At 34.1% G+C, this 20,931-nt stretch overlaps 1 protein-coding gene across 3 annotated transcripts; it reads right to left on the bottom strand.

Moving 5' to 3' along the window:
• Positions 1 to 481: 481 nt before the first annotated feature.
• On the bottom strand, positions 482 to 20,260 carry LOC105333133 (MLX-interacting protein). 3 transcript variants are annotated; one of them, XM_034443429.2, is made up of 20 exons: positions 19,836 to 20,260; positions 17,976 to 18,082; positions 16,892 to 16,965; positions 15,485 to 15,601; positions 15,003 to 15,192; positions 14,838 to 14,855; positions 14,655 to 14,744; positions 14,428 to 14,510; positions 10,661 to 11,203; positions 9,794 to 9,887; positions 6,613 to 6,663; positions 5,661 to 5,797; positions 5,258 to 5,339; positions 4,910 to 5,133; positions 4,644 to 4,727; positions 4,397 to 4,484; positions 4,098 to 4,197; positions 3,793 to 3,916; positions 3,558 to 3,687; positions 482 to 3,318 (listed from the first exon to the last, which is right to left on the bottom strand). In XM_034443429.2, the coding sequence occupies exons 1-20, from the start codon at positions 20,153 to 20,155 to the stop codon at positions 3,200 to 3,202; spliced, it is 2,775 nt and encodes a 924-aa protein (XP_034299320.2). In that variant the 5' UTR covers positions 20,156 to 20,260; the 3' UTR covers positions 482 to 3,199. The 3 variants fall into 3 exon arrangements, with proteins under 3 accessions (XP_034299320.2, XP_011434268.3, XP_034299321.2); XM_011435966.4 differs by lacking the exon at positions 14,838 to 14,855; XM_034443430.2 differs by lacking the exon at positions 6,613 to 6,663.
• Positions 20,261 to 20,931: the final 671 nt, after the last annotated feature.

Genomic DNA, 20,931 nt, shown 5'->3' on the forward strand with positions numbered 1-20,931 from the left:
ACTTTGTCTAAGAAGATAATTATTTAAAGAATATTTATTAAACAAAAACGTGCAAAGTACGTAATCTTTGCAAGCAAAGAGCAACTTTCAGTATCAACTAAAGTCCTCTTTGTTCTTTTAAAAGTGAAGGAAGAGCAGAGAGCAACCTGTGCATAATTTGATAGGACAATGTTTAGGTTTGATTGAATGATAAATGAAGGTTAACTGATATTACAAGTGATGTGTTACTGGGTGAAATTTTAAAAAAAACTATCTTTGAAATTCAAATATTCAAAAACAAAGTAGGCCATTATGAAATCATTTAATGAGACCAGTTGATGAATAACTTGTTGTCAATCTGTAGAATTACTGGAGAGTTATATTGGTCCATGCAATTTTGTTTCTTCAAGTCAAATAATACCAATACAAAATAATATGTTAACTGTTTGTTTTTTATTGTTTTCATTTCATCATTCATAATGATACAAATCCCATACCTATACATTATATATTACTTTTTATTCTTATTTTGATATGACATCACATTTCTTTCTCATACATGTAATAGTTAAATCAAAGAATTTAATACCATTTAGTTTTACATAACAATCAACATTTGATAACACTTCACTCAATGTGTATAACAGTATTTACATGTAATTTAAACTACCATACAGAGTACTATAATAAACATTTGGTAATTACATGTGAGCTGCCCTTTAAAAAGAATTCTCACTACTAAATTTGGCAAAAAAAAGTATTTTCTTAAAAAGTGGTTTGACATTCCTATTTTGTGTAGATTTTTATACATATAAAAATGATTTCTAGATTGCTATTGGATAAGCTACACACCATGAATCAAAACATCCAAAATGATTGCAGAAAACTAAAAATGATGGAGACTTTATATCATATACAGCTTCAACATAAATGTCTTGTTTACCATAGATATGTGGACCCAGACTTGTGTTTTTATCACCACTATATCTTAAATTCTTTGTTTTCTCCATCCTGTTAAGTATGAGATCACATTGCTTAACTGTATAGTTCATTTAACAAAATACACACAAATTATTCAGCACCAAGTTTTCCCACTCCTTTAGTTGGGAAGTTAAACATTTTGAAAGAGTTGGAATAGTACATGTACAACACAAATGCAAGTACACTTCCAGAATATTCATCAGTAAATGAAGACAAGAATAACAGATCCAGATTTTTTTTTTTGGAGGGGGGGGGGGGGGAGTAGGTGGACCAAGTTCACTAAATAAAGATATGATAATATACAACAAAGTTTATTAAATAAACTAATAATTACAATTAAATATCTAGCATCATTATTTAGTGTCTGCTGTCCATTTCAGAATGCAGTCAGGTTCAATAAACATCTGACATACATTACATTTTAATGCTATGAATTGATTCTTTATCCTTCTACACCAACTACATTCTGTAATTGATTACACTTTTATGCTAAATTATGAGGTATTGCTAAATTACCCTTTTTTACCGGTATCTCTAGTAAAACTTTTCACATTGAATTTGCATTGTGGATAAACTTGTGGACAACACAAATTGTCTTACATATTGTAAAGAACACTGGGAATCAGTTGTGATTTGTGAGCTTTTTCTGTTAAGTGCGATTAGAACTGCCTACTGACACCGGTATAACGGCATGCACTATTATGTTGGAGGTGGATTTCATAGAGCAACATTGTTCTTGACAAACCCAAAATTAACAGCCACCATTCAACAAAAATACGCATTGGAAATTTTCTCAACAGATTAATGAAAAAGATAATGCTGAGGTCCACATATCCTTATTATTGAGAGTATTTGGTAAAGATGCATTACTGACAAATCTGTGTACAAACACATGTATTTGAGCATATCTAATATGTATATTAGTTATAATCAAGTAAATGCATTGGCTATTATATGATAATGCTAAGCAGTTCTATTAACTTTTGGATGGGAATATCATTTGAATTTGTATAGTTTCATCAATCGGAAAACTTATTCATGGATATTTACACTTTGTATAACAATAAAGAAATGGATAGCAAAATACAGGATAAAATGTTCTAACAAATGGTCTGTATATGATTTTAAAAAAAACAATGAATTTTCAGGCACATTAATGGCACATTGCTTAAGAACTGAGTTTTCAAATTCATAATCTTTAATACAAAACAATTGTGCAAGTCAATATTTAAAGTTGGATTTTTGCCCCGTCTTCATGATTTGCACATGTAAAATGTCTATCTTGTCTGTGTGAAAACAACAACCTTTAGCAATATAATAAAGATTTCACATACAGTTGTATTGCAATTCACCATGATCATAGAAGATAGGGCTATAAAACTCCCATATGTTTCTTTAATCTCCCAGGTACTAAAAATTAGAATTGACTAAATTTATTTCCTAAGACAGATGTTCTCAAAACATTGGGTTTTTTTTTCTCAATACCTCAACATGATTTAACCATTTAAGTTATTTCATCTTTAAAACTGAGAGAAGTGAGCAAATAAAAAATGAGCAAAAAAAAGCTTTGAAATTATAAACTCCCTAGATGCTTCAATCTGAACCAAAGGACCTTATTATTAAAGTTCAAGATATTGCTTGGTGGCTATTCAGCAGATGGTACAAAGATGGACAGAAATAAATTAACTGACAAAATGTACAAGATGAGAAAAAAGAATCTTCTAAAAAAGCTATTGCAAGACTGTTTTATATGTATCTTTCTGCAATAAAAATTCTCTCTCTGTACCAGTTCTCAAAACTGTTTTTATAAAGTGGTACTTCTTTTTTCTAAAACTTGCAGGTTATTGCTCTAACAACATCATTTCAGAAAATAATCTGCAAAAACATAAGCAGAAATTTCTCACATCACCTCACACAAATCAACACTGTATCACATTCAATTAAAGCCATTTCATATCAAAGTACAAAATAACAAGCAAAGGTGGCATTGTGTCTTAAAACAGATATATTGCTTATACAAGTTGAAATAAGCTGCCCTATACTTTGTAAAATGTCCGACACTGTCCTTCACTTGACCTCGTACAGTGAGTGCCTGTCCTTGACATTCGAAGACAGCAAACTTCTGACATTGTTCAAGGCAAACTGAACAGCTGTCAATTGAACAACTGTCAATTTTTGGGCTGTTAATTGAACAACTGTCAATTTTTGGGCGAAGCACAGATTGTCTCAATGGGAGCCATCAGGAACCAGTTGATTTGTCTGTTTTTAAGACCGCTTCTGTTGCATGTTCAGGCATGCGTGATGGATCAGACAAAATACTGGTGGTGGTGCTAAGTTGTCGCAGTGCATTCAAAACAGCTGTAAAGAAAACAGACATCAATTAAATTTGCATAATTGAAGATAGAATAGTTTTACTCACTTTCTATCTAAAGTATATGATATGGGATATAACTGAAGGACACATATACTTGGAGCCAGTGGGAGGGCACTTTCCCCCCAATTCTTTACATATCATAGCTTCATCAAATTCGATATAATTTATCAGTGAGTTCAACACAACTCCTTTGGAGTACAATGTACATGTTGTATAAACTTACCTGGCCGTAAGACCACAAGTGAGCAGTGTTGATCTAACCAAGCCAATGTGGTCCTACACAGCTCATCAATGCTAGCAGTGGACACCATATTATTATATGTATCAAACAGACCCTGGATAATGGTAGAGAACTAAAGATCTGTCAAGGAAAACGCTTGTTTTATTAAAAGTTTTGCTATCAAACAGCAAATCGTATGTATTAGATGAATAATATGAATAATGAAGTTTAAGGATACAATCCAGAACTTCCAGTTGGACAGTGTCCGATTTTTGACGTACTCCTGGAACATCTCCTTCATCTGGTCGGCCCGCTGACGTGTGACGGGGACCCCTGTAGCTGGCAGCTGAGCTTGGCATTGGCTATTGGAGGAAAATCAGGACAAATATTAAATGTGAAATATAAAAGTATGGTAGAGACTATGATTACCATACAAATTAAGTATGTCTGTCTTTTTTAACTTGAATCAAAACATTAGTAGATTTGTAGTATATGAAATAATAATCTAATATCATTAAATTCATTTATTTCAAATCAACTGACCTGATTTGAACATTTAGAGATTCTATTTCTTGTTTGAGGATCTCTGCTTCATTTTGCATCTGCTTTCTCTCTGCCTTCAACTTCTTACAGTACTCGGCAGCTTCAAAAGACAAGGACCTCAGACATTCCTTTAGATGTTCACCAAAATTCATAAATATCAATGTCATCATATTTCTAACAAATATTTAAAAAATATATTTGTATGTCAATTTATTTTTATTCAGAATTAAAGAAATTAAAAGAACATTTCAGCAACTCGGGTATACAATATCCTAAAAATTTTGGAATACATGACTTACTTTTCTGTAGCATTGCAGCCTTACTGACTTTCGCATTTGGATTCTGACTTAAAGATGGGATAAGAGTGTGAAGAAGGTCAAAACCACTCTGTAATATAAAAAAAAATTGAGTGTAATACTTACATAAAAAGACTCATTATCAAAAGACTCATCAAAATTCATCTCAATTCCCACGAATCAGATAACCAATCAAATAATTTGTGAAGACCAATGACAACAACCAGGGAATTTAACCTATGAGACCCACCTTGATGTTACAGCGTCTCTTTTGTTCTGCTGAGGTGTGATTCAACCTCCTGTGTTCTCCACCTCGGAACTCCGATTCAGAGTCCTGAAATCAATACACAAAGTTACATCATTGTATCTATCCAGTGCTTCAATGGTTAATCCATTCAAAGATTTTTCCCACTTCAAACATTATACAATTCACTAGGACAATCAAATAGAGTAATGTTTTCTCTACAAGTAATGTTTATTGGCAAACAGTAAAACGACAAGAAGAACCCTGCTTACCCCTGACTGGTTCCCTGAAGGACTAGTAACCGACACACTGTCTGATGGACTAGTAGGATTGGACAGGACCATGCTGGGACTTGCTGGGGGGTAGCTGGACCGTCTAGAGGTGAGGGAATCGGTCAGGGAGGAGGACAGAACGGGGACCGCTGGCTTAGTCGAGGTCAAGGTCGGCACTGTGGTGATCTGAGGCACCGTTACCGTGGTATTGGACGACAATGTGACTACAATAGTCAAACAACAACAAACTTTTATATCTACACACTTGAGATCAAAACAATAATTAACCTAAAAATTTTAGTTTTAAAATTAGGATAAGCATTAATTAAATAATGAGGTAATCAGTACCTGGATTTGAAACAAAGTTAATGACTGTGTCTTTGGCAACTTCAACCGTAGAATTCTGTGTTTGCAGCAGTATGTCTGTCAGCTAAACAGAGTACAACAATCACATAAGTAACTGTTTATAGTGTTTGGGATTTTGAATTATATAATTATTAAAATTGCTTTCTGATACATGTTATTAGAACACAGACTCAAGCTTTTGCTATACAGTAATAAAAATAACATTCATTTCAAGAGACAAATACATATACATGTATATACTGATACATCAAAATACAAAACATGGTGGACAATTTTTTTAACGAAGGTTCACTTTCTTTAACTAGTATGACTAACAACCTTTTGATGCTAAGCACCCAGTATTGATTTTTTTCCCTTGTAAGTCATTACCTGTTAAGTTACTTACTTTATTGTAGGATACAGGGATTGATGTCACAACCATTGGTGAAGGTGTGGGTTGCTGCCCCTGAATGGTCACTATACTGGGCGCTGCCACACCTCCTGCCTCCTTCTTCACATTAATGATAGCACCTGGGTAGGTTCCTACGGAAAACAAAAGCACACATACAATATAGCTGTCTTTCAATTATTTAAAAGCACAGTTAAACTGTAGCAATAGCTAAATAATAAGGTATCAAACTACTAATTTTTAGACTCAAAAGTACCAACATGTTCTTTTTTTATAAATAGACCTAAAGTCCTTTGAGACAATTCAATAATGAGTACATGAACTTAACATTTATTTAGAAAAAAAAGAGATTATTATTAAAAGAGATATTATTAAATTTCAAACATTAAATTCGAAAAAATTTGTTTGATTCACCATCTTAAAATAGCTTTAAGCTTCACAGATGTAAATGAAAAACATTAATCTCTTGGAATAAAAATAAATACATGATAGTCATAATTTTAGTGTAAAGATATTTCCTAGAGTTCTTTTAAGTTCCACAATTTGCTGGACACAAAGAAAAATAGATTGAATGTGTTATATATGTGCTTAAACAGTTACAAGGCAATTTCATGTCCCATAGTATGATAAATTTCAGAAATAATTGTCAATTAATGAATTAACCCAAAACTAGTTATAACAATAATGATAACAATTAAATAGTGCATGCCTTTTTTTTTTAAAAATCAATTTTCTTTATTGTTGTTAGTAAACATATACTTCCAACAGATAATTTACAATTGCAGGTAAATCCAAGTATACTACTATACTAATTATTTGACTTTCATCATATAAAATATATAGTTTGAAACTTAAAAAGCAAAATACAATATAAAACTGAAAAATTGAAAGAATTTAAAGGAATTTTTCTAAAAGCATAACATGCATGCTTGTGCAAAATCTGTCTTACCCTTGGCAAGTTGGCTGACTGGGGACAATTGAATTCCACCCAGAATCATGTCTAAGTAATTACAATAAATATAATTGCAAGGAATAGAGTCAGCTCATTTGATCCTAACCAGAACATGCAACACTCTCCATACAAGTGACAAGTGCCTTAAAAAAATCAAAACTCTAAGGAGCTATGCTATAGGTTTATCAGGGCTTGGGTATGGAAATTTCTTCAATGATCATGATTGGATCATCCTCTGTACATGAAAATAGGTGATGAAATAGCATGCATGGAAGGAACAAGAGGTCAAGGTCAAACTATTGGCTAGGGCCAGATCAACCAAGCATGTCAGTGTGTGATTAGGAAATATGTTTTGTATGCAAATGAAAAGAGTTTTTTTGTTTGATTTTTTTTTTTAGTGTGCATGGATTTTTTTTAACTTTTGACAGCTACAGCGGGCATACACTACATGTATACATGTACATACAGTATAAGATAATCACATATTGCATATTTAGATTCTGAAAAATATTATATAACATATTTAATTATCTATGTTTCTTTGGATAGCTGTTTCTGCATCAGAATACACCCACAAATTTTTGTTTGAATGCAAAAATTATTATTTCATTTGTTTATGTAGCATGACCAAACAAATCTCAGCAAGTCAAAACACCATTTAAAATAATTTTTTTTCTTCTTTGGAATGCACTATTGCGTGTTGACGCACTAAATGTCCCATTCATGAGAAGCATTAGCTGTGTACATCAGGGGCATGCAACATCTTAATGTAGGCGACACAGTTATGTGACCCCATAAAGAGGTGTTTGAGATAAATACCAATACATCAAGTAGGTAAACAGGTTTATCACACAGATAAACATCAGGCAGACACAACATTAGGTGATCTCACATATCAGTCAGGGCAAGATCTAATTGTAAATGATCATATTAAGATATTCATTTAATGATACTTTATTTCAAATCATAAAAATTATTTCTAAATGTATACATTTACATGCATCATTAAAGAGAAAGAGAATGTTTGAGAAAGGCGAATTGTTCAGATTTATTAACAAAACCATATTTTTATGTTAACTAAATCGCAACTGTCGAACGATTAGTGAGTGTGGTTATAATTGTGACATCATTAAAAAGTTTACACAAAATTAATGTTTTCGCTATTCTGTAGGTTCATAAAAGGAAGCATATTTGCAAATGTTAATATTTTCTTTGATTCATATCAAATTATAAACTATCTACAACGTATGTCTGAAGTTTTATTCATTCTTTCTTTTTCATTGGTATTCTTATAATATTTTAACACAATGAAAAACTGATCTAGTGTTACGTTCAATAATTTACTATTCTTTAAAATTCCTCTTTTTTAAAATCTACCTAGAAGTCTTTTTGCAAAAAATGCAGACAAAAGATCCCAAATCTCTCACCAAAATTAGTTAATTGTAAGTGCATGACTACATGTATCTTCCTATACAATGAATTGTAACCAATCAACAGACAGGTGACTGATAATAAAGTGCACTCCATGACCTCCATCTCCCATGTTTTGTGGACAAAATTAGGTCATATTCAATTGATCTATGACAATGTTTTTGGGATGCAAAGTAATTCATCGTTATCCTGATGCTATATATAAAGACAGCATTTAAACATAAATGTGAGATTTCAGTTGAACTCAAGAAAGTCAACAGTAAAGTACTGTGAAAATGGCTGAAACTCGCAAAAGTATGGTTAATATTCCCAACTTATTTCATGTAATTTGTAATTTTTTCCTGTTTTAAGATTACATAAGAATCTGATGATGCTCTATTTTAATTCTATGTCATAAATTTTGGGGTACCAATAATTAATCCAATTTCTCATTCATCAAATCAATAATAATATCCTTGTTTGATAATTGTTTATTGGTATAAATTTCATTAACACTGATAAATCCTTGGTATGAAATTCATCTCCATTTCTTTTACTTGATAAATCTCTGGAATAAAAGGGCTTGCAATTGTTTTGTATCATCCAACCATCAGGGGAAAAAGTTACACCATGCTCTATTATAAGCAATACCTATATGAGTTTTCAAAGGTATTCCCTGGGTATTGGGGAGTTTTATGGTATATACGATCATCATTTCATACTGATGATATGTTGTGTTAGGAAAAATCAGATGGGGCCTATGAAAACTTTACAGGGACGTATGTGAGCTGCTAAATTGTTTCAGAGATGTAAGAAAATGTTGTAAACTGTGTAATCATGTAAACAAAATATATTATTTGGGGGTGATTTGTGTTTGAAATTAAATGCAGTTTATTATACAACTCTTTTTATTACAACTTGATCGCTTGAAATTCTTCTTTCTCAAGCTCGACATCCAAATCATCTCAGCATGTCACAGTGACATAGCCCTAAACTCTTTTACTTTTTAAAGGGGCATACTCACGATTTTGGTCAAATTCTATTTTTAATGTTTTATTATTTAGAGTGCTTTAGAAATGAATTTCTAATGATCAAATAAAATTTGAGTTATTTGTAGAGTTGTAAGCAAGATACAGGGCTCACAAGGCTCGTGCCCTGTTTTTGTTCACATAGGCTCAATAAACCAGTAAAATATCTTTTTCCAGCTTACTTGTCTCTCTTTTTATCTATTTTAAGCAAAGGTAAACAGTTTCTAACGTTTTACACGTTTGTTTTAGGTTCAAAACTGAAATTTTAGCTTCAACGTTAGAAATGTAAACAAACGCTTTGTTTACATAGTGAAGAATTTCAAGCTCTGTAACTCACTTATAACTCAACAAATGACAGTCACACTCAAATTTCGGTTGCCTTTTTGAAGCATTGTAAATACTGAAATTGGCAAAAGAATTTTTGACCAAAATCGTGACCATGCCCCTTTAAGACAATACAGGGGAACTCTTATTACATTCAAAAGTTTGAGACAAATTTAAAGAAAAACTAGTAACACTGACAGAACTACACAGAACCCATGATTTCTTTCACTCCACTCTTAATTATGCCAACCTTGTTGAATATTCAACATAAAGGAATACTATGTTACCGGTAATTGTTCTTACTTATCTTGGCTAAGTATTGCTTTTCAATAGGTTGAATATCTTAGTACAAACAGCGAGAGAAAAGCAACTAAACTGCAGAGTGCTCCTAATTGTCGAAAACCAACAGAACTCACCTGTAGTAAGAAGCTGGGCCAGATACGTGTTGTTTGGAGACGGGGTTGGGTTTGGAGCGATTTTTCTCTGTTTTGTACGTGTGGCAGGTTTAACCTGAAAGAGGATACACAGCATGTTAAAAACTTGATAATAAGTTTGGTAGAGGAGAATTTTTGTCCTTTCATTTAATACATGCATAAAACTTTTATTAAAACTTGTGTGGTTTGTAAAGCATATTGTAATCGTATAAAACAGGTAACATATACCGGTACAGAACAAGGCACAAATAAAACCTGAGGGGAAAATTTGGGAAACTTCATGAGTTTGACTTTCCCCATATTCAAATTTGAAATATTCTGAAGGTATATATGGCATAATCTTAGCTAAAATGTTTGATATGAATTTGTGTGCAGATTTCTTATTGAAAGTAAGTACCGACTCTAATAAACAGCTACTGCCGACGTAGCTACTAATGTGTTTATTTACAGTCCTTGTGTTTTTTTAATGAGACATTGTGTTTTTTCAGGAGTATCAGATTGTTCTTGTTATATACATGTAGTAGAACAGTCAAAACATATCATATTTTTGATTCATTTTTTTCATTTATTCATTTCACTTGCTGGCATAATACATGGAAAATGTAAATATAACCTGGTCGGATGACAGTAAAATGATTTGTAGTGTACCAATAACTACATAAATCTGCATATTATAATATGACATGGAACTATTATCAATCTTGATCTTGTCATCACGGAATAGCTTTATCTTCCAAGGTTAAAGGTTAATTTTTTCAAAGAAAAATATCATTGAATGATTTTCCTCGAAGACAGCAAGATGAAAGTAATTTCTGATTGCTAACTTAGAGAATAAATTTCACTACTCACTGGTTTCACAAAATTTCCTTCTTTTCTCTGTGACAATTTCTGGGACACTTGTGGCACACTTTTACTTCGGGTTGGGATTTTAGATCCATGTGTTTTTGTAGTTTTAGCAGTCTGATTTGTCAGGATTGGATTTTTGCCCAGTAAAGCCTCCTCCAGAGAAGACACCTTAATGACTGGCTCCGAGGGCGAATGAGTCACTGTTGACAAACTGTTCATCGACTCCTCATTGTTTTGGGTCAAGAAAAATGTATTGTTTGTTCTGTTCTGCTGTACAGTAGCAGTCTGCTGCTGCTGCTGCTGTTGTTGCTGTAACCGTGATATCAACTGGCTCTCTACACTGTTAATGTCAGAAATGGAGGAAGTAGTAATACTTCCCAGAAGGCCACTTAAGAGGTCTCCCAAAGTCTTGTTGCCTGGAGACTGGGGTCTCCCACTAAGAAGGTCTCCCAAAGTCTTAGTTCCTGGGGACTGGGGCTGTATTTCAATTCCAGGTGATTGTAATTCACTTTGTCTTGTGTCCATTAGCGAAAATACTGTGCAATTCTGTAAGATAAAGTTAGATTTTTAAAATACCACAAGAAATTTCAAATGACTACCAAACATGACCAGTTTCATGTACATGCATTGATAGCTGTGACAAGTATATGCACATGAACAGATGTTGTACATGTATCATACAATATTTAGATGTAAATTTATCTAACAGTGATGGTAAACTATAGATTTCACATTCTGTAAACCAACTTTTATTTGCAACGACTTTCACAATATTCTGAAGAAAAAACTGCTTCACAATGACTATTTTTGCAATAAAAGCATGTTGTTATTACCGGTGTCATATAATATTTTGATACCGCGAAATATTGAACCCGGGTTCAATATATTATGCGATATTATGAACCCGGGTTCAAAATATCGCTGCGATATATTGAACCCCCCCATAAAATATTGAACCCCGGGTTCAAAATATTATGGCCGCGATATTTTGAAACCCTCTCGAATTTTCATTGCTCTTGGAGAGGGGGTTCATAAAATTATGGCCGCGATATATTGAACCCCCTACTGTTTCCAATTTCCTTTGGAGAGGAGGTTCAAAATATTATGGCCGCGATATTTTGAACCCCCCTCTATTTTTCATTGCTATTGGAGAGGGGGTTCAAAATATTATGGCCGCGATATTTTGAACCCCCTACCTTTTTCCAATTCCCATTGGAGAGGGGGTTCAAAATATTATGGCTGCGATATTTTGAACCCCCTACCTTTTTCCAATGATATTTTGAACCCCCTCTATTTTTCATTGGTATTGGAGAAGGGGTTCAAAATATTATGGCTTCGATATATTAAACCCCGTACCTTTTTCCAATTCCCATTGGATAGGGGGTTCAAAAAATTATGGCTGCGATATTTTGAACCCCCCTCTATTTTTCATTGCTATTAGAGAGGGGGTTCAAGATATTATGGCTGCGATATTTTGAACCCCCTACCTTTTTCCAATTCCCATTGGAGAGGGGGTTCAAAATATTATGGCCGCGATATATTGAACCCCCCTCTATTTTTCATTGCTATTGGAGAGGGGGTTCAAAATATTATGGCTGCGAAATATTGAACCCCCCTTTATTTTTCATTGGTTCAAAATATTAATGCTGCCATATATTGAACCTCTTACCTATTTCTAATTCCCATTGGATAGGGGGTTCAAAATATCGCGGCCATAATATTTTGAACCCCCTCTCCAATAGCAATGAAAAATATAGGGGGGTTCAAAATATCGCGGCCATAATATTTTGAACCCCCTCTCCAATGGGAATTGGAAAAATAGAGGGGGGTTCAAAATATCGCGGCCATAATATTTTGATCCCCCTATCCAATGCGAATTGGAAAAAGGTAGGGGGTTCAAAATATTATGGCTGCGATATTTTGAACCCCCTACCTTTTTCCAATTCGCATTGGATAGGGGGATCAAAATATTATGGCCGCGATATTTTGAACCCCCCTATATTTTTCATTGCTATTGGAGAATGGGAATTGGAAAAAGGTAGGGGGTTCAAAATATCGCAGCCATAATATTTTGAACCCCCTCTCCAATAGCAATGAAAATAGAGGGGGGTTCAAAATATCGCGGCCATAATATTTTGAACCCCCTCTCCAATAGCAATGAAAAATAGAGGGGGGTTCAAAATATCGCGGCCATAATATTTTGAACCCCCTCTCCAATGGGAATTGGAAAAAGGTAGGGGGTTCAATATATCGCAGCCATAATATTTTGAACCCCCTCTCCAATAGCAATGAAAAATAGAGGGGGGTTCAAAATATCGCAGCCATAATATTTTGAACCCCCTCTCCAATACCAATGAAAAATAGAGGGGGGTTCAAAATATCGCGGCCATAAAATATTGAACCTGGGTTCAATATTTTATGGGGGGGTTCAATATATCGCAGCGATATTTTGAACCCGGGTTCAATATATCGCGGGATTCAAAATATTATATGACACCGGTACACACATACAACAAAGGCCTGGTTTACGGAGAGAAATATTCGCGACAAAGGCTCTCACAAACCTCGCAAATATTTCTCCTAAGCGAAAAAAAAAAGTTGGCTTACAGTACTTCCGATAAATTAGTTTGCAACGACTATTGTTCGCTATCACACCTTATCCAAAACTGTGTTGTTATCACAACCATACAACTAGGTATAGTTCACGGCAAGAAATATTCGCAACAACAAGGCTCTCGAGAAACTCACAAGAGGCCCATGGGCCACATCGCTCATGTGAGGAACAATAGATATGATAAAATCAGCTTAATGGAGTCATAATACAAACAATCTGGACAATGTACAATAATACATGTAGATCCTGTATAAATAAAATCCACTTTTCCCCTTGGATATTCTTATGTTTATAATCATTAGTCCCTTTTCTAACAGGATGATTTATAGTCATATCACATGATGAGTATAGCAGTTCTCAAAAAGATCATGAATAATTGTTTATATATGGGATATAAACCTACATCAAACTCTGAACCTTCTTGTGAAGCTGAAGAATTGTCCTGGAGCCAAAGTATTAACAATTATAAAGAATCATCTGGCTGATTAGTTTCTGAGAAGAAGATTTTTAAAGATTTACCCATATATTCCTATGTAAAACTTTAACAACCCCCCCCCCCCAATGTGGCCCCACCCTACCCCCAGGGATCATGATTTTCACAACTTTGAATCTACACCACCTGAGGATACTTCCACACAAGTTTCAGCTTTCCTGTCTGCATTAGTTTCTGAGAAGAAGATTTTTAAAGATTTACTCTATATATTCCTATGTAAAACTTCGAGCCCCCATTGTGGCCCCACCCTACCCCCGGGGGTCATGAATTTCACAACTCTGAATCTACACTACCTGAGGATGCTTCCACACAAGTTCCAGCTTTCCTGGCTGATTAGTTTCTTGAGAAGAAGATTTTCGAAAATTACTCGAAATTTTTCATTAATTTCTAATTATCTCCCCTTGAAAACGGGTGTGGCCCTTAATTTTCACAACTTTGAATCCCCTTTGCCTAAGGATGATTTGTGCCAAGTTTGGTTGAAATTGGCCCAGTAGTTCTTGAGAAGATGTTGAAAATGTGAAAAGTTTACGGACAGACGGACAACAGACAAAATGTGATCAGAATAGCTCACTTGAGCTTTCAGCTCAGGTGAGCTAAAAACTTCTTGCACAAGTTAGTTTACAGTATCACACTAGCTCTGAATAAGATACATAGCTTCCTTACACTAGTGTTTGGAGACGTATCCATACTTTGATTCCCAGTGAAGTGCATCACACTGTTTCCCTGTGAACGAGTTGTGACAATATCTGAAAGATGAAAACATGGTCTGTTACTGTATAATAAAAATGTAATATAAAAACACAACGCAGAATTCAATATCTTTGGAATTTCAGACTCGAATTTAGAAACATTGCATGATCTGGGCATATGGGCATGGAAGAGTTGCCTACCTTGAATGGAATCGTAGTCCATCAGATCGTCTAGATTTGGCTGTAGAGGAACCAAGCCTGGCTGCATCAGGTCGGCAGTTGACATTCCATCTGTAAAAGTAAGTCAACATCCCTGTTTCACAGCAATCCCAAATAAGTTAATACATACTTGAGTAATCTGACAAAATTACATATTTCTCTCACTGTATTTTGAACTGTAGGCTGCAAGAGAAATATGTTAATTGACTGGATATATCAAACTATGCCATCACAAAAAATGAATTTCTGGGTTTTTTTTTTCTTAATGATAGAACACAAACCAAAAGGTTCATGTAAATAATGAAGAGTCAAGACTTAACATTAACTCACAAAATTCTTTGGGATTGGGAAACGCGAAAGGTTGATTAAGGGTGTTGAACAAGGTGTCACTGTTAAAATCCAGGTCCATGAAGTCCATGGTGCTGCTGTTCAGAAGGAGGTCTGTGGCAGACATTTGTTGATTACTTGGGATCGTTGTCACCTCCACCACTTTGGCCAGTAACTCAGCATTGGTGGCTTTCTGAAAAAGTCACAAAAATCTAAGTTACAATTTTTTACCCAAGGGTATCTGCTTTGACCTTGACCTAACCTTATGAACTTCAATTCACTTTACATCATTTATCCATGATCTCCATTAATTCTAATCAGGATAATTTTCATTTCAGTCAAGATTAACGGTAGTCAAAATTACAAAAAATACTATATGAATTGGAGAGGAACTGAAAGAGAGAATATGCTGTGGTAACCAAGAACTGAATGAGAGAAAATGCTGTAGAACCACAACTTGTGTATCAAATGTCACAGCCACCCACCACATCAATGCTGAACTTCTTGGCCATGTGACTCTTTGAGAACTTCCTCCAGCTTTTGTATTCTTTAGTAACTGTATCCAATCTTCTTTTCCAATATTTCCCCTCCAAAACAATTGCCTAAAAAAATAAAACACTTAAGTTTATTTTTATAACATGTAAATACACCCACTACACAATGTTGAACATAGCACTTCATTTCAAAAATTTATTTACCGTAATCCGGTCAACATAATACAGGTGAAAGGGGTGCGTATTATACATCCCTATAGAATTTTGACATATTTTTTCCCTAGGTGAAGACCCGGTATCATACTGGCGTATTACTTATACTGTACACAGACAGAACCGATATCCCGCTATACATCGTAACATTACTTCATTATCATAAATATATTAATATTTAACCTTTAGGAAATGATCTTTACAGCGTGTAGTTAAAGAAAATGTATACTTAAAGTATGTTAATCAATAAACTGTTTCAAGATGGCCTTTGAAAATTAATTTGAACTGCCTATTCTTTATCTCTGTGTACGCCGCCATTACAACTGTTATTAATAGAATGCGGGCCACGTGCTATATTTTTAACCGATCTTTGAAAACAGCTCACACACCATTTGGCTCATTTTTGACCATTTTCATGTAATGATAATTGATTTATTGCAAATAATCATGAATATAAATAATTCTATAACCTATTCCGTTAATTGAAGCCATTGTTGTGCTCCCCCACCGCTAACGCTTGGGTATCTCAGACACTTCCCTTAGGCTATAAGTGTACTATACACAACACAACTATTTGTGCACATATTTTAATATGTTCCTGGTCTCTAATTGATCACTTTGATCGGCATCATTTTAGAATTTAATTAGGTCCGTTATCTCCATACCTGTACACCGTCTGTTTTTCACTACAGAGGGGTTGTAATGACTAAACAATTATATAACGCTTGTTAAAAGTAGTTGATTTTATTTACGGTAAAATATTTAATACCAGGTCTATTCAAAACATTGATAATGAAATAAAGATATTACCGCGATTTATTAGTTAAATAAATCCGAATCTAAAAAATGTTGTTCTTTTTATTTCCGGTGGTGTATTTCCACGCTGAAATTAAGAGTGTATACAAAGTATAACTGCTTTGTTGATATTCAGCATTACCGTTTGGTCAATTTTTTTTATGTGTATTATACATCCAAAGTAACTTTTTTTCACCACTTCCAGGCCCAAAGTGGGGGGTGTGTATTTTACACTACTGCGTCTTATATTCACCGGATTACGGTAACATTTCTTGCAATTATTTTCACAGAAGTAGAATTCTCATATACTTGAGTCATGGTGTCTCTGATAAAGACAAAAATTGATTTGCAGCAGTACTATGACCATTAGATGACTTATCCCCCCTTTACCTCCGGTTTTGTGTGTATGTCATCGGATAATGGGGAAGCAAACTGGCACACTGTTGGCTTTTTTCCATATCTATCTGCAAAAACAAAATTGATCTCTGGTTTTGGTGATCTGTTAAGACTCTCAGTTGTGGTTCTTCCTTTATTTATAAACCTTCTATCATAAGGCACACTTATAGCAAGTTCCCCCTTAAAACATTTCAAAGCATAGCCGTCGGAAAAGGGGGGGCTAGGGGAAAATTTTTTTTTTGGTAGGCAAGGGTTTATGGATTATTGGAACTATAGTAAAATATAGGGTATAATACCACAACACAGAAAGACACTGTGGTGCAGAGATGGTTATTATGATTAAATGGCATAATAAGGGAATAATAATTTTTTCAATACTTTCTGAAAGTACAATGTGTACATACTTGATCACTGGAAACAAGGGATTAAGATTTTATGAGAGGTCTTTTGTAAAACAAGTTTTGCCACAGATGGTGCTGTTACCTTAAAGAACTCTCTGACTCAAAGGTACATATAGCAATTGCTTGACATAAAACATGAATCAATCAACAAAAACATCTATAAATAGTACATGTATCTGTAAAGAATCCATGGGTTACCATAAATAACTTAAGATCATGTATGACCCATTTCTGAAATAAAATTAAATTAACAGACAAATCTACTGTCCTACATTTTACACTAGGGGTTCATTTTTTCGGATCAATAATCTTCAGCTGTATCTATCAAAAGACATTTTAAAATCAGATCCTTATAACTGTCATCTGGATGAAATGAAGTTTTTTTTCACATGGGTATTTATGTGAGTTGATCTCACATTAAAGCTTACAATGAACTAACAGAAAATTTGTCAATGGAAACAAATTTATCACTGCTGATTGTTAGTAGGATTTTTTCAACTTGCCCTGATTTTTTAAGCACTGAACTGTGACACAAAAATTACGGTTAATTGGGCAGTTAAAGGACCTTAATCACAAGGAATGTGAGAAAAGTTACGTTGAAAAGTTTTTTAAAAGTAACCATTCATCTGTTTAAACCGAATATATAAAATAGCAACAGATAAATAAAGTCTCCTTACATTGCATGCACCATTCCCTCCATATTATGTTGTTCAACCGGACTTTGTCTTTCATGGTAAGATGCAGACCCCTGAATGCCTTCCATTTTGGCGATGTCAGCTTCCCACTTAAAAAAAATCACACAAACATTAGTCACAATCTTTAAAGTAGCGGTAGATGATAAGGCTGTACAATTTTGTTTCCTTCATAAATTCAATTTTGAACAACCTCTCCTTTTAAATTATCATTTTAAAGAAAAAATAATGTGGATTAGATACTCTTTACAATAAAACCCTGTTTTATTTAACATTACAAATAAACCATCACAGCTGGTGTGTAAGTTTGTGATATGGCATATACGTACAGTAACTGCATACATACTTTTACATTCTCATACTTTTGATTCTACATTTGACTATACTAGCTTAACTTTTTATATCACTGTACAGTAATACATCTACTGCTTGGATCTTAATTTGGAAACTTCGTAACCACCTTTTGTTTACCAGACTATAAAAAAGATTTTTCTGAATCAGAAAATACTAGTATGTCATATCTAAAATAAAATATAAAGTTTTGTAATTTTTAGGAATCCTCTTTCTCTTTAAAGCTCCCTTTGACAATGGAAAATATATATACTACCGTAGTATCTGTATCATCACAGAAAGTTAAAAATCAAAAGTGCATAAATGGTGGTTGTCATCACTTGATTTTCAAGTACAAGTACTAGTAATAGGGAACATGTTTCAAGATTTTGTTGAAGTAAATGCAATTCTCAAAATATGTCATACTTATCAAAAATATTTTTCTCATCTAATATAGAAAAATTATTGCTGCTTAAGATACTGAATATTGAAATATTTTCTACTTTGATGGTCACAAGTACAGCAAATTTGTAGAATTCTTGAGGAATTGAAAATTCTTCTGACATTTGACATCAATATAACTACAAAATGAATTAAAAACAGTTCTATGCATATGTATATCTGATATTATCCCTTTGCACAGCATGTTGCAAAAGGGATATAGCATCGCTGCTGTGCGTGTGCGTGTCCGTGCCGACTGCGTATGTATGCGCGTCTATTTCAGCCTTGTAAGCAAGATTCAAAAGAAAACCCTTGCACCAATGTTTATTAAACTACATTGTATGTACACTTCCTAAGTATGATGAAAGGACGAACCCTTTTGATTTTGAAGTCAGCAGTTACTGTTTAAATACTAAAATCATGGATGCTAAATAAAATGCAATTTTGCCTTAAACGGTTCATGTCACGAGGGGATGCTCCGCTTAGTGGTGCCCTTGTTTCATTTAATTTGCACCCTTAAAATAAGGTTCAGTGTCAGCAGTAAAAATGCAGTATAGAGGCTTCAATTGATCATGCTTCAATCATATGGTGACCTTCGTCAATGCACTGCCTGACTAATTGTTATGATGCAATAAAAAAGCATGAACAAAAATGACAACAAACTGCTATTATTTAACATTCCTGAGGTGAAAATTTCTTACAACCAGAATGCAAATCAATCACAAAACAAATAAGCTTTAATTTGGACTTTGAACTTTTCCATCTTCAGTCAAATAAAACTTGACTGGCTTAAAGAAGTTATTAATTCATGTGTTCTGCATCATTTTGTGCCAATTTCTTTACGACTAAGGTGGCTGGCAGACAGTCAATGTCTGTACTCTGTAAGCCCAGACATCCACTAGGCAAAGATAATATCATCAAATCACACACATTATGTAATCTAAGATTTCTTGCAAGTTACATAAGGAGAATTTGTTAAGTAAATGATACAAGCAATTAAAATTGCAAAAGAGACCAAAAGTATATCTTATATGAACAGGTAAGAAGCATGATGAAACACCTCATTCAGCATACCTGTAAGCAAGTGACATGCAGTCAAAAAGTTTCGTAAGGGAGTCGTCAATGGACAGGGTGTGGGTATTCTGTCCGAAAGAGTAAACGTTTGATATCGTTTTGTTGGCACTATTAAAATCGAATCCATTCTCTTGTAACTCGGGCTTGACATCTTCATTGTCGTCATATTCGTCGTCGTCGTCTTGGGATGGCGCATGCACGTTTGTTATCATAAAATGCCCACTGTGAATGGGCTGCTCTTGTGAAGCTTCTTCCATGTTGCAATCTTTAAGTGTTGTCGCCTGAAAGGTGGCAGTCGAAGATTTCTCTATTGCCATCATATGACAGGTCTTCTATGTCTGTTTGCATGGAGGATAAATATTTCAAGTATTCTGCGATTGTCAACAACTACCGTCCGCCATTAAAGACCATGAATAATATGCATGATAAGTTGACCTTCACCCCACTTCCGGTTATAGTTAAGTAACGAAAGAATATAGTGGGAACGAGTAACGAATCAATAAGGTCAGGGTCACCTGATAAGTTAGGTTATGGAAGAACGTTCGCGTGCTTCTTCTAAATTTTAAGGAGACTAACGTTAAAGAATATAAACGTATATTCTTTTATTTTGCTTATATCCGATTTCCTGAATTGTGATGAATTTTATCACATTGCATAATTTTTGGGTAATGTGCAAGAAATGTTTTTTTTTTTTATAAAATGCCAAGATGCAAAATCAAAATATTCTGAATTTACACAAATTTAAGCCATTTGAGTGGTAGATTGTCAAAATCAGAAAGAATGGCACATTTTCACCAAAAGCCATCTGTATAGCATGAATGTTTGATAATTGTGAAAGAATTTTAAGCGAGTTCAAGAGATACAGTACTTATATTTGCCAGGAGGGTCCAAGCCTAGTTTCCTTAATTTTACTTTGTAAATTTAATACATTTTAATCTTTGGAAGGGAGGGGGGGGGGGGGGCATACACTGACCCCTTTCCCCACACTGGATCCAAGCATAATGCCTTAATTACAGAAATCAAATGCTAGCTGCATGCAATAAATTGATGATTGCAGCTGGTGTCACTCGATCATGGGATAAGTTTCTGATATCAT

Source organism: Magallana gigas, chromosome 3 (genome assembly GCF_963853765.1).
Source record: "Magallana gigas chromosome 3, xbMagGiga1.1, whole genome shotgun sequence".
Taxonomy (NCBI): Eukaryota; Metazoa; Mollusca; class Bivalvia; order Ostreida; family Ostreidae; genus Magallana; species Magallana gigas.